The sequence below is a fragment of the Myotis nattereri genome (genome assembly GCF_964212035.1).
Source record: "Myotis nattereri genome assembly, chromosome: 3".
NCBI lineage: Eukaryota > Metazoa > Chordata > Mammalia > Chiroptera > Vespertilionidae > Myotis > Myotis nattereri.
Genome location: NC_138077.1, coordinates 80021961 through 80036214, shown reverse-complemented (window position 1 = coordinate 80036214; position 14254 = coordinate 80021961). Strand labels below are relative to the sequence as shown.

At 36.4% G+C, this 14254-nt stretch overlaps 1 protein-coding gene across 3 annotated transcripts in view; it reads right to left on the bottom strand.

Moving 5' to 3' along the window:
* Positions 1–471: 471 nt before the first annotated feature.
* TBC1D23 (TBC1 domain family member 23) overlaps positions 472–14254 on the bottom strand; it is a 67279-nt gene continuing 53496 nt past the window's right edge. For 2 of the 3 annotated variants that reach the window (XM_081086729.1, XM_081086731.1), the window contains 6 exons: positions 13978–14117; positions 12631–12675; positions 8865–8953; positions 5740–5875; positions 2961–3155; positions 472–2143 (listed from right to left, as the gene is read on the bottom strand). In XM_081086729.1, coding sequence (XP_080942855.1) covers positions 2062–2143; positions 2961–3155; positions 5740–5875; positions 8865–8953; positions 12631–12675; positions 13978–14117 — 687 coding nt within the window. In that variant the 3' untranslated portion in view covers positions 472–2061. The remainder of the gene's footprint in view (positions 2144–2960; positions 3156–5739; positions 5876–8864; positions 8954–12630; positions 12676–13977; positions 14118–14254) is intronic. The other variant, XM_081086730.1, reaches the window with a different exon arrangement.

Here is a 14254-nt window from a genome sequence, read left to right as displayed (position 1 = left end):
AGATGCCGGGCTCATGGCTAGCAAGTGCAGCTGCAGCGGTGTGAGCATCTCCTGCCTCCGCAGCAGCGCTGAGCAGGTAGCAGTAGCAGGCGCAGTGGGGCCGAGATGAGCAGGAGTGGCATGGCACCCAGCCAGGGCTTGGGGTCCTCCCCAGCCGCCTGCCACTTCAGGGATCGGGCAGAAACTGGCAGTCCGACATCCCCCGAGGGGTCCCGGATTGGGAGAGGGCACAGGCCAGGTTGAGGGACCTCACCGGTGCATGAATCCGTGCACCGGACCTCTAGGAAATAAATAAAATCCAAAGTCCGTTAAATTGAGTTTCGCAAAATTGAGGGTATACTGTACTTTCAAACCTGAAATCTGAACATTTAAATTCCACTGAAAGAATAGCCCTTGATTTTCTAATTTTTTTGGTACCTATAAAGATTTACAAATGGGGGAGGGAAGAAAAAGAGACTGTCATTAAGAACAAAGTTTTGCATAAACTGTATTGGTTTATTTACAATTGTAATTTATAAACATTAACACAAACATCTTTACATTAATATTATGTAAAAAGTTCTATAACTGAAATGGGGTGGGGGGGATGAGACTTCAGGACATTTCTAAAGGGGGTGCCAAGAAAAGAAAAAAATGCAACATAACAGTTGTGGAGAGAGTTATAAATATTAATTATTGCACCAGGAGCAATTTCATGCAAATGTCTTCAACCACTCAAGTAAACTTTTTATTTAAATATTAGAATAAAATATCAAAATACCATGACCTATGCTGCCTTTTATTCACTTGATTTCCATGAAGTAAATTAAAATTACTATCTGCAAACCGGATATGTCTAAATATCTCTCCTATCAACCCCTTAGAGATAATCCATTACACTTTAAAACATGAAGATTATAAGGATTTGCTACTTCCCAAACAGATTTTACAAGAAGTCATTCCACGTCCTCAAATGTGTTCTTGGATTTCTCTTACCTAACATGTCTAATATGAACCTCTCAATAAATTAAGTTGAGGAAGCTGCGAAATCAAGTAGATCACTTTACAGTTTTGTCATATTAAGAGAATAAAAATAGTTTCAAACCACTGGAATTTTAATAAGACAAGACAAAAACCAAAGAAATTTCAGAAAGTGATGATAAAAACAACTGTAGTTTATACAGCTCTCTGATTATTTGGCTTTTATTTAAGTGGATATTTGTGGTCACAGACCATAATCTCACTGAGGATAAATCAGTGTGTGCTCAACACCTGTCTTAAATACCCTAAATCAAATATTGCATTTGTAATAAAGACCAATGACATTTTTACAGATACAATTCTGTCCTCAAAATGTTAACTGTAATCTTAACATGCCTACCTACTTATATATATTGCTTTTAACTGCTCCATTGAAACCGTTAGGATGATGTTTAGTATCTGAAGCACTCGTGTTCAAATTATTAGCTAATGGTGCAAAGATGTTTGGAAATTGATGTTTCAACATTTCATTACCTGGACTGAATTTCTGAGTTGGCTGGAATCTTTATCCACTTCATTAAAAAGATAACACTCTTTTTTAAGATCAGAAATGGCAAGCTAATTATTAAGCTATGTAATATTTTTAGTTACTGATATTGCTCAGTGGGTAAAACCAAATGTAGCAATTAACAGGCTCTCTTCAACTAATTCTATCTCTAGTTTTCAGTGAAGACATTGCAAATATATATATATATGTGTATGGTTGTTTTTAAATCTAAAAGTGATGCATGTTCCCTTAAAACAGCTCTTCAAAACAGAACTGCATTCTGCTCCCTTAGTTCATAAGGGCACAGGGTTAGTTACTTCAAAGTCACTTAATAACTGACTTTTATAATGAATCATTTTACAAAGCCAAAAATGCAAAAGAAAAAAATTTAAAAATTAACTGTCCAGAGATTAATTATAATAATTTAAACTTTTAAGACTGCTATTCAAATATCCCCATGAGCAAATGAAAGGTCTCCAGTTAGTATTCAGTTAGGAAAATGTCCATGTTTCTCTTGGTTGCCTTAATTTCTTTTGAAATACTTTTCTTTTATATTAACTTTCCAAAGCATCCAACACTTTCATGATCTGTTGTTTTATGGCTTTGGTAGCATCTCCTGCATTTGGAATCAAATACCTGTGGGGGGAAAATATATACATATTAATACGGCACTTTTTCTTCAGAACTCTGCTTAGCTGTCACCTCCAGTGGGAAGCTTTCTCTTGACTTACAAAGCCAGCAGAAATGTCCTCCTACGTACTCCCCAGAACTTATATATTAACATATACTCAACATATACTCATAAGCATATTTGAAAGAAAATCTAAATGCAAAAGCAAGGTGATTTTGAATAGTGTACAGCAAGGTGGAATGAACTGCAGATCAGGAGTTAGAAGGTAAGTGTGAAGATGTGAAAGTCATTTAATCCCTCTTGGCTTCACATTGTTATTTATAAGATTAAATACGGTTTAGCATCAAGATCAGTGTGGTATATGGCCCTGTGCTAGTCCATGAACTCTTTGTCACTGGTTTATAATGAGACAAGGAGGAGCTTATACTAGACTGCAAATTAACTACACCATTCAGTACACTGCTTAGTTCACTGATATTTAAAAAAAAATAAGAATTTGATGAAAGAAAATAATAGCATTGACTTATATTCTGAAAAATCTTATTTGATTGCAAACCAGCATTTAGTGCAACACTGGTACAGGTTATTCTTAAAGATCCTTCTGTCAAAAACTTTAATTAGTTATGGTACTTACTAAAATCATGTGTTGACGGCTAAAACACAGATGACTAAGAATTTGGAAGAAAAAGACAGCAAAGAACATTAATGAAAGTGATTCTAGTATCCTATTCCACCACCTCTTCCCCTAAACAGAGAAACAAACCATGTTTAATAATGAACTAATTCAATAATTTAGACAATATCATCCCAAGAAAATCTTACCTTTCAATTGCCAAGATTTCTATTCCTGAAGCACTGCTGTTTCCATACTTGAAGGTAATTAGGTCAGGGTGTTTCTTTTTGGATGTAATTTTAACCACAGAATTTAGTGCTTGTCGAGACTGTATATAAGCCAATCCTTTCCGTGAAAGAATCTCCCTTAAACAGTACATATGTGTTGCAGTAACCAACAGATGACTTGAGAGAAAAAGCATTAAAAAAGAAAAAGAATGTTTTTAAAATGTCATTTAAAATAGCTATTACTTCAATAGCCCCAATTACAAAAAATGTTCAACTCCAGATGAAATTACTTTTGAGTTAAAAATACAAAGGTTCATTATAAACAAACTAGAGGCCCAGTGCACAAATTCGTGCACCTGTGGGGTCCCTTGGCCTGGCCTGTAGGATTGAGCTGAAACCGGCTCTCCTACATCTCTCGAGGGGTCCCGGACTGTGAGAGGGTGCAGGCCAGGCCAAGGTGCACGATTGGGTTCGGGGAGGGACGCGGGAGGTTGGCCAGCTGGGGATGGACTGTGGGAGGGCTCCAGGGCATATCTGGCCTGTCTCGCTTGGTCCCAACAAGCCAGACCCCAGCAGCAAGCTAACCTACGAGTCAGAGCATCTGCCCCCTGGTGGTCAGTGCACATCATAGGGACTGGTTGACCAGTTGACTGTCTGCTTCCTTGTGGTCAGTGGCCAGTAGCAACTGGTTGACTGTCTGCCCCCTGGTGGTCAATGAACGACATATCGAGCGGTTGAGCAGCCTTAGCATACCATTAGTATATTATGCTTTGATTGGTTGAATGGACAACCAGACACTTAGCATATTAGGCTTTTATTATATAGGAATAGAGGCCCGATGCACAAAGTTTGTGCAAGGGGTTTGGCCCTCGCATCTGCGGCAGCTTGCCTCACCCTCTCAGCCATGGCAGCTTGCCTTGGCCCTCACAGCTCCGGCTTTAGCCGTAAGGTCATCCAGAAGGTTGTTCGGCTGTCTGGTCTAATTAGCATATTATGTTTTTATTATAGATAAGCTACCTAATAAAAGCTTTTAGTTTTCCCTTATGTTTTATTAACAGATAAACCTATCACTAAGAACAAAGGTATAATCTATATAATAAAAGCCTAAATAACCATTACAGCAGAATGACCAGAATGATCAGTCACTATAATGCACACTGACCATCAGGGGGCAAACGCTCAATGCTGGAGCTGCCCCCTGGTAGTCAGTGCGCTCAGCCAGAAGCCTAGCTCATGGCTGGTGAGAGCAGCAGCGGTGGTGCCTCTCCCACCTCCGTGGCAGTGCTAAGGAGCAGTGAGTCGAGCAAGGAGCAGCGAGCAGGCAGGCAGTAAGGAGCGAGGGGTCCCGAACTGGGTGCAGGCCGGGCTAAGGGACTCCCCATCCCCAGTGCACGAATTTCATGCACCAGGCCTCTAGTGTCTCTCTCTCTCTCTCTCTCTCTCTCTCTCTCTCTCTCTATATATATATATATATATATATATATATATATATATAAAAGCCTAAGTGACTGAATGACCTAACAACTGGTTGCTATGACACGCACTGACCACGAGGGGGCAGACACTCAATGCAGGAGCTGCTCCCTGATGGTCAGTGTGCTCCCACAGCCAACCTCCCATGGCCGGCCAACCTCCTGCGGTCTCTCCCCCCGGCCGGCTGGCAGAGATTGCCCTAATCAGGACTGGACAAGACAGTCCCGATGGCTGGCCAGGCCAAGGGACCCCACCCGTGCATGAATTCGTGCACCGGGCCTCTAGTATTTTATAAAAAGTACAATACAATTAAAGTAATAGATTTAAAATAACAGATTTGTAGAATCTATTCTATATGGTATATAAAATATACTACCCTCCACACTTTTAACAGTATTGTCTATATTCACAAAGTATTCTCATTCAACATATCATAGCATATGCCTAATAGCAAAGACCACTAAGCAATAGTTGGGCTGCCTTACATATTTTATAATATTCTGTAAAGACAAAATGTGCACAGAATTATTAACACCACCCACCCTGTGTATCAGCTTTAATACAGTGATAATACTCATACACTTTTAGGTAATACAATAAGAAAAATACCAGAAAAGTCTAGAATGTGGGATATTCAGCTGAACAATAGACCTAGACTCACAGGATTCATTAATCATGAAGATACAGGTGTGGGGTGTAGAACTTTGGGTGAGACTAAATAGATACAACAGGCAAATACAGTGTGTGAACCCTGACTGGATCCTGGATCAGGAAGTACAAACAAAGACTATAAAAGATACTTTGGGGGCACTCTGAAAAATTTAAGTATATGGACTGAATGTTGAATCATGTTAATTTTTACGATTTTAAAAGGTAATAATAATATTTGAGTTATGAGATTTTCTTGGGAGATTCATGCTGAAGTGTTTAGGGTTAAGTGTTATATCTAAGCTGCTTCTGAATGGCTTGATAAAAGGGAAATTCAAGTGTATAACTATGTATATACACACTCAAATAGAGATGGGATAGTGTTAAAGTTAGAAGCTGGTGAATCTAAGAGAGGTTTATAAAGGTATTCAATGTACTGTTTCTTTAACATTTCTTGTTTAAATTTTTCAAAATAAAAAATTACATTAAAAATCTTTCTAAAACTCGAGACACATATTAACAGAGGGAAATTATATCCTATTGTATTTGGATAAATAAAATTTCTTTTGTAGTTTGGTTTTATATTATTAACTTCTCTAAATTCAATTGTACTTCTGAAGAAGACATTTTTTACAAGTACCTAGGAAACATGTGTCCATTTTCTTTCACTTCTTTACAAGGAAAATGATGCTTGATGTCTGGCTTGTTTATCCAAGTCTGAATGTTTACAACCTCTTTTCTATCATCATCTGACATGGAGGAACTGTCAATTTCATCTATAAAAAATTTAAAGTATTAAAAGTGGGCATTACCAATTTCAAAAATGATACATTTCTTAACAGCTTGAAAAACAATTTCATTAGTACTTTGAAAAAAACACACTAGTCAATTCTTTTATTTTTATTTATTTCAGAGAAAAAGAGGGAGAGAGAGATAGAAGCATCAATGATGAAAGAGGATCATTGATCGGCTGCATCCTGCATGCCCCCTACTAGGGATTGAGCCCACAACCTGGGCATGTGCCCTTGGTCAGAATCGAACCCAGAACCCTTCAGTCTGCAGGCCGATGCTCTATCCACCGTGCCAAACCAGCTAGGACTTAATTCTAATGCTGCTACTATATTTCTTTATGCCACAAATACTAATACAAAAATAATGTTATGAAAAATTGCTCTATATGATAAGAAAAAGTCAGGTGAAAATACTGAGATTAAACTACCTAAGAAATTTAAGCATTTTTATTTAGATAGCATAACTATGAAATCTGACTAGTCTGTAGAGAGATGGCTGAATTTTCCAACAATGAACACCTATTTTGAGGGCAAATAGAGCAGAGTTCTTTTTTTCTTGCTGGTTCCAGATTTTAAGGAAAACAACAACAAATCCAACCTGGGATAGATAAGTAAAAATCTATATTATTTTCATGAGAGAAATAGGAAACATCCTAATTATTTTGTTCTTCTCATTTAAGAAAAAGAAATTATGGTCCCTGGGATTAATAATTATAAATGTTCTTCCCTTTGCTTTTTAATAAATATTTCAAAATATCTATATCTATAAAAGCCTAATTGACCATTCCACCGGTAGCTATGACATGCACTGACCACCAGGGGGCAGACGCTCAACGCACAGGCATGGAAACATGAAATAGGCTGATGAATCTCAAAAGGAAGTGGGGAGGGGAGAGGGCGTGACGAGGTTAACCAAAGATCTTATATGCATGCTAGAGGTCCTGTGCAAATTCATGCACCTGTGGGGTCCCTCGGCCTGGCCTGCGGGGATCAGGCCGAAACTGGCAGTCTGACATCCCCCAAAGGGTCTCGGGTTGCGAGAGGGTGCAAGCCAGGCCAAGGGACCCACCAGTGCAGGAATCCATGCACAAGGCCTCTAGTAAAGATACAATAAAAAAGGAAATCTCATATATCTACATTCCTCTTCCCCAATCACACTCCTCTTCCTTCCTAAGAAATAGTGGCTATCAAGTTTAGTGTTACCAGTTCCATACTTTAACTATATTTGCATATAGTTAATCTTTAATTATATAAATATCTCTAAATAATATAAAGTAGTATTTTGTACTTTAAGTAAAATTTATGTAAGTAGACTATTCAATTGTATTCTTTTGTAATGGCTACCCCGTTCCCAACATTATAAAATGTATCCATGTTGACACACACAGCTCTAGTTTTCTCATTTTCATTACTGTGCAGTTTTCCATAGTGTAAATATGTGTGTGTATGAATTATGTAAACACACCATAATTTATTCATTCATTTGTTAATGGAAGAAGTTGAGATATTCTGGGAAAGATACATAACAGGATTATGGCAACAGAGAGGGTGGGGGAAAAGGAGCAAAAGAAACAAATTAGAAATAGGAGGTAGAAAATTACATTTACTACAATGCAAGTTTTCTGGAAGGTGATTTTGTAACATGGATTAAAATGTCAAATGTGATTCCCTGTAACCTAGCAATCTTACTGCCAAGAATTTACCATCTGGATGTACTTGCAAAAGTTCATGTTCATATATGTATAAAAGCATCCGTTGTTGCCCTAACCGGTTTGGCTCAGTGGATAGAGCCTCGGCCTGCAGACTGAAGGGACCCAGGTTCGATTCTGGTCAAGGGCATGTACCTTGGTTGCGGGCACATACCCAGGAGGGGGTGTGCAGGAGGGCTGATCAGTGTTTCTCTCTCATCGATGTTACTACAACTCTCTATCCCTCTCCCTTCCTCTCTGTAAAAAGTCAATAAAATATATTAAAAAAAAAATCCGTTGTCATTTGAAACAGAAATAAAAATTAAAATGTCAATGGAAGAAGATGAAATAAATAAATTACGGTAGGTTCACATGATAGAAAAATAACTGAGGAGGTATACGGGCTGAGATAGAAAATATGCAACATGTATTACTAACTGGAAAAGGCAAGGTGAGATATGGGAGTTTTTTCATATTTTGTACATTTATGTACTGTTTTATTTTTTCTAACTTAATATACATATTAATATTAATTATGATTACTTAACCAGGATAATCTGGCAGTGGGATTATGAACCAAAGTAATAAATTCTTTTTTAAAATATAAAGAAAGACAACCAACCACATGGAGGATGACAAATTTCCCTGACACAATATCCCCATCTTGTGGCCCTTTAAAATATTGCCTCTAGTTTCAACAGGTTCTTCAGATGTCTGTTTTGGAATTCCCTGAACTTTGGTCCCACAGCTCTCAATCTCCTAGGTGGATGGATCAGGGTTTTTAAATTCAATCCCATGGATTTAAATACTATTTGTACACTGATGATTCTGAAATTATCACCAACTTAGACTTGTCTCCTCAATTAAAGGCTCCTATAATCAACTGGCTACGCAACATTTCGCCTTGGATTTCTAATAGGCAGAACCTCAGATGTTTCAGACGAACTCTTAATAAAAAAAAAACAGTCTTTAATTTCCTCTACAGAATCTCACTGTGTCTTTTTTCTTTTTTAATATATTTTTATTGATTTCAGAATGGAAAGGAGAGGGAGAGAGAGAAACATCCATGATGAGAGACAATCACTGATTGGCTGCCAAACAGGGAACAGAGCCCGCAACCTGGGCATGTGCCCTGACTGCGAATTGAACCACTGTACCGCACCGGCTGGGCACTGTGTCTTTTTTTTTTTTTTTTTAAAAGCAGTTGTTTGCTACTCCCAAAATAATCTTTACCATCACTCCTGGTGCCTGAGGAAAGAAGTCTATAAGTAAGTGTAGTACTACACCTGTGTCGTATTCTTCTTCATCCCCAATGCTGAACACAGGTTTCACACCACGGTAAGGCTTGCCCACTCTGTCACTGCTGCTCACATGCCTATATTCCAAGAATTTTAGGGGGGGATGGGGAACATCACATAAGTTATTAAAGATTTTAGCCAAGTACCATTTGACTACTCAAACAAATGTAAATGTTCTTTGCCCACGTACAACCCAGTTTTAGGATAGCTATGTTAAGGAAATTGAAACAAGATAAGGAAATGTTAGCAAAAGTGGCATAACGACTTGGTGGCTAAATGTTTTCAAATCTTTAAATATTAAATTTGAAGCAATTTTAATATTCATTATAAACCAAGGCTTAGCCCAGCCAGAGTGGCTCAGTTGGCTGAGCATTGTCCTATGCACCGAAAGGTTGCCGGCTCAATTCCCAGTCAGAGCACATACCTGGGTTGTGGCACTTACGTAAGGAAACTAATTGATGTTCTCTCTCACATCGATATTTCTCCTCTCCCCCTCCTTCTCTCTAAGCATGTCCTTGGGTGAAGATAAGAAACCAATGCTTAGATCTGTGTGGCCTTAGAGAAGTTACTAAACCTCTCTGTGATTCTGCTTTCTCATCTGTAAAATAACATCTACCCTTCATGGTTATAAGAATTAAACCATTTAATATTGTATGTGTGTAATTACACACTGATTTCAGAGAGGGAGAGAGAGAGAAACATCAATGATGAGAATTATTGATCAGCTGCCTTCTGTACACCCCACACTGGGGATTAAGTCCGCAACCCAGAAATGTGCCCTGACCAGCAATCAAACCGTATCCTCCTGGTTCATAGGTTGACACTCAACCACTGAGCCATGCTGGCTGGGCAAGCCAGTTAATGTTTTTTAAAGCTCTCAGAACAATGCCTGGTATATAGCAAGTGCAACATACATGTTTGTTAGACAATATAGATTATGGAACCAAACATTCAAATTCTAAGAGTGCTTAAAATTTTCATAGGGGTGTGCAAGTGTCTTAAGGTTTTTTCCTCCCATTTTTTATTATTGTTACGTTAATTTTAATAGAAACTAAGATTCTACTTCTAATACATAAACATAAGCCATGAAATGAATCTGCCTTTCTTATTCAAGTGAAAGAAGCCTAAACAACATGTAAACTCAAAATTGGTTAGTTCTGCAGGAAGTATTACCTCTTTTTTAACATAAAAACTTAACCTCATTACTTTGCAGATAATTTTAACAAAATACTTTGGGGAATAAACATTTTATTATTTGTAGGATAAAGTATGAAGAGAGTCCAAAGTGGGGAAAAAATCAAGTTAGCCTATCATTACTTAGCCTTAGAATTCAATTTTTCCACAAGATGGATATCAAACATGTATTTTAAATACTTTTCTAATACATTTCATCAATAAAAATCTTATCACAACCTAATTTTGTTGAAAGGCTTAAATTTTTACTTCTTCAAAACAACATTCCTCAACAGAAAATCAATTTGAGTTGAGTGTATAACCAGACATTCTTTGGGGAATTATAAGTTAGGTTAATCACTATATAGTTTACACTTTGGTTAAATTAAAATCATAAAATAATTTGAGCCTATGTTAAAATAAATCTAACGTAAAATTATCCTGTACATTATCAAACTATTCTCATTAGATAAAAATTCAAAAACCTATGAAACTCAGATTCAGCTTTCTTACAAAAGGCAAAGATAAAGATAATATAGCTTTATCTAAGAATACTTTAGTGGCATCCAATCTAATAAAAGCCCAGCAACCAAACAGTGGAATGATCAGAATGACCGGTAGACAGTCGCTATGATGCTCACTGACCACCAGGGGGCAGACGCTCAACGCAGGAGGTGCCCCCTGGTGGTCAGTGTGCTCCCACAGAGGGAACACTGCTTGGCCTAACTTGGATGAGCAGCTGCTCTTGCAGCAGGAGCAGCCACTCAGGGGGCGGGTCCACAGTCGCTCCACTGACCAGGATAAGCAGGCCAATCCCCACAGGCCACACCCCCCACCAGTGCACGAATCCTGTGCACTGGGCCTCTAGTCTAGATTATAAAATTATATGAGACTTAAATTATTGCTTCTTTCCTGATATTAAAGCATAAACTGCTTGCTACAACATAGAAAGTAATAAAGGTAATGTTTATAGTGAATGCTTGAATCAGAAACCAAGTATCTGAAGAGACAAATAGAAAAAAAAACCACAATGGAGTTTTTATAAGAAGATTGCTAAAGATTACTGAGATGGTTCTTAAAAGACTGGCTAAAAATTAATAAAATTCAATGGATGGACTTCTTTTTTAAAGCAGCATATCTATTCTTTCTTAGTAAAAATAATAACAGAAGCATCTACAAAATAGTTTGACAAGGTTTTTACTTAATTTGCTAAGCTCAGGAGCTAACATTTCATTCCAACATTTCACAGAATTTTACTTTCAAAATAGGTATATCTGCCTCTGGACCAGAGAAGATAATTTAATTTTTTTTTAAATTAAGAATCTGGGAGAAAACTTGGGAGTTAAAATCAGATGAATTCAATGGTTGTATAAGAGAAAATAAAATGGTGGTAATTCACAAACATTATAATTTTAAAAGATGCAATTTCCTTTAAAATAGTCTTAGATAAAATTATAATAGAAGCCCTTGTAATGGGTTCTCTATATGAACAGTAATAGAAAATAAAAGCCCTTATCAATCAGTTGAAAGTAAACTATTGTTTTTAAAAATTATATTTCTAGTCACTGGGAATATTGAAATGACCTGAGAAAAAGTCAAGTCCATTATTCTAAAGCTTAACTTACAGTCAAAGTATGACAAGATTTTCTTTTAAAATGTTCATAGGTATTGCTATAATTGATATTCTAATTTAAATTGCAGAAACATTCTATGAGTATAAAAACTGTTAAGCCATACACAAGTATTAAGTAAAATTCTTTTGTTCATCCTAATTGAAGATCCTTTCAAATTTATGGGATCTAATGACAAACAGCCCATCTCAATGAGGCAGAGAAGAGATGGGTAATACATTAATATGTCCATCATGACAATTTCTTTCAATGAAAACCAAAGGCAGGACTCCAGAACTGTGGTTCTTTGGAACCAATTTATATGTTAACTCATGAACCTAAATACATACACTTTATTAAGAAAAATCTAAAATATTCTAAAACTAGAGGCCCTATGCATGAAATTTGTGCAAGAGTAGGCCTTTGCAGTCCCGGCTTCATCCAGAAGGTTGTCTGGACAGTCGTTCCACTGTTCTGTCAATTTGCATATTACGCTTTTATTATTACAGATGACATAATGAACATGAATTATCCAAAATTTTGAACCATGAATTGTGCTTTTTCCCCAGGTACTATAATTTTCTCTACCATTAGGGCAGAACACAGAAGTAAATGATCTCCAAAGCTAAATAGCCTGTCAACTCTGAAACTACTTATTTTCTTTGTTTTACCTCCCTCTGTCTCAGAATAAAAGCTGCAGGTTTATGAAATTCTTGGATTCAAATGCACTTGCTTTTCATTTGAGGAATGGGAGATACAAGGAAGCATGCAAGAAAAAAATTTTTTAATGATCAAAGAAAAAACCAAAAAGAGATCAGCGTCACATGTACTCCTAAAAGCAGAATGAGAAAAGTTTAGCATTTGAAACAGTTACATGGAATTTTAGCCAAGACAGCGTGAGGCTTATAGACAGCATGAAGCATGCTAAAGGAAAGGATGGCCCAACAAAGCTGCTCTACTCATTGGCTTACCGCTCTGTACATGTTCTGTCTGGCCAAGGAAGATTGAAAGACATTCTACAGCAAATTGAGGCAGAGGACAGAACAAAATGATTATAAAACCACAACAGTTTTAAAACAAAAATATAGCACAATCAGTTTTTCTAACCCAGAGTGTACATTATAAAGATGTTTCAATCATCCAAAGCACAAAGAAAAATTTTAAAAGCCTGTCTCAAGTGACTCCTTAACAAAGTCTTTTCATTTTATCACTAGTTCATTTTAAAATAAAATTAATGAATTTTAAAATAAAAATATTTAATTTTCAGGCTATAAAATGTAGCAATAGTAGTACTGTAATTCAAAATGCACTAATTAAAAGCAAAAATGTTAAAGGCTTTTAAGAGCAGACATATAATTTAATGAGCGAAAGAAATATTTTGTGGTAAAACACTTTAACATTATTTACCAGTTGACCATTTTAGACAAGATACAATTTTTTGAATTAGTGAAAATAACCTATTTTCTTCTTTACTATTTACTGGATGGGAAAACATATATTTTTGTATGTATATATACTTAAAAAAGTGACAAATAGTAAATTCCTGACATTTAGTTCTTAAAGACAAATATTTCAACTTTCCTAGGATACTGCAGGTAAAACATGAGTGAAGCTAAATACTCTAACACACTGCCAAGATCAAGCTTGCTTAGAAACAAATTCTGCACTGAATTATTAGGTTAGCTTTGAACTCTAGGAACAAGAAAGATCAATGTGTGGGCAAAAATATATTGTGTACTCACAATTCCAGAAAGAAACAATATAATAGATAAATTTGCTTATTATTTGTTGGCTATGTCCTTCATTTGTAAGTAATGGGAAGCTAAGGGTCTCTTAAATTCTGTGAACAAAATTCTATGAAGATCTGAACTATTGAACTCCAGGAAATGTATTTCTGCTTTATTTAGCATGACCAGATTTTCTAGGTTTTAAATTCCAAAAGCAGAGGAAGAGGCTCCTGCAGAGATTACTCCATTTGGTAGTTGATTCTCATACATTTGCCATGTGGGAAGCAGCTACCATATAAAGAGTAAAACATAAAATGACATTTGAATATATATTTCAAAAAATGGCATGAAGGGGCAGAATCATTACTTGCACCTTATTCTGAGCAGTAGGAGAGAAAAAAAAGTAATCTGTAGACAAATTTTACAGCAATATAGAACATCTTATAATTATAATGGAAACTGAAACCATATACTTAAAAAATGTACTTTATGATCCTTTTCTAGAACACATTCGAGTCAACTAATATTTACTGTAAGATACTTTTTAGTTTTAATTACTCATCATAAACCCATGCTGTACGAGCAACTCACCGATCCACAGGAGCTGATGTATTCTCAATAAAACTTATAACTTTTTCCCTGACATTAACGGATTTTGTCTTCAAAGCAATAGTCATTTTATTTACTAGTGATTTCATTCCTCTATCATTTAAGCCATTAGAAGATTCTCCCTGAAAAATAAATAAATAAATAAATTACTAAAGAACTTCTCTCCAAACAATTAGCAGACACACTACTGCTAAAAGTTATCTAAATGTCATGGACTGAAGTGTGTCCCTCTCCCTTCCCTAAATTCCTATGTGTAAGT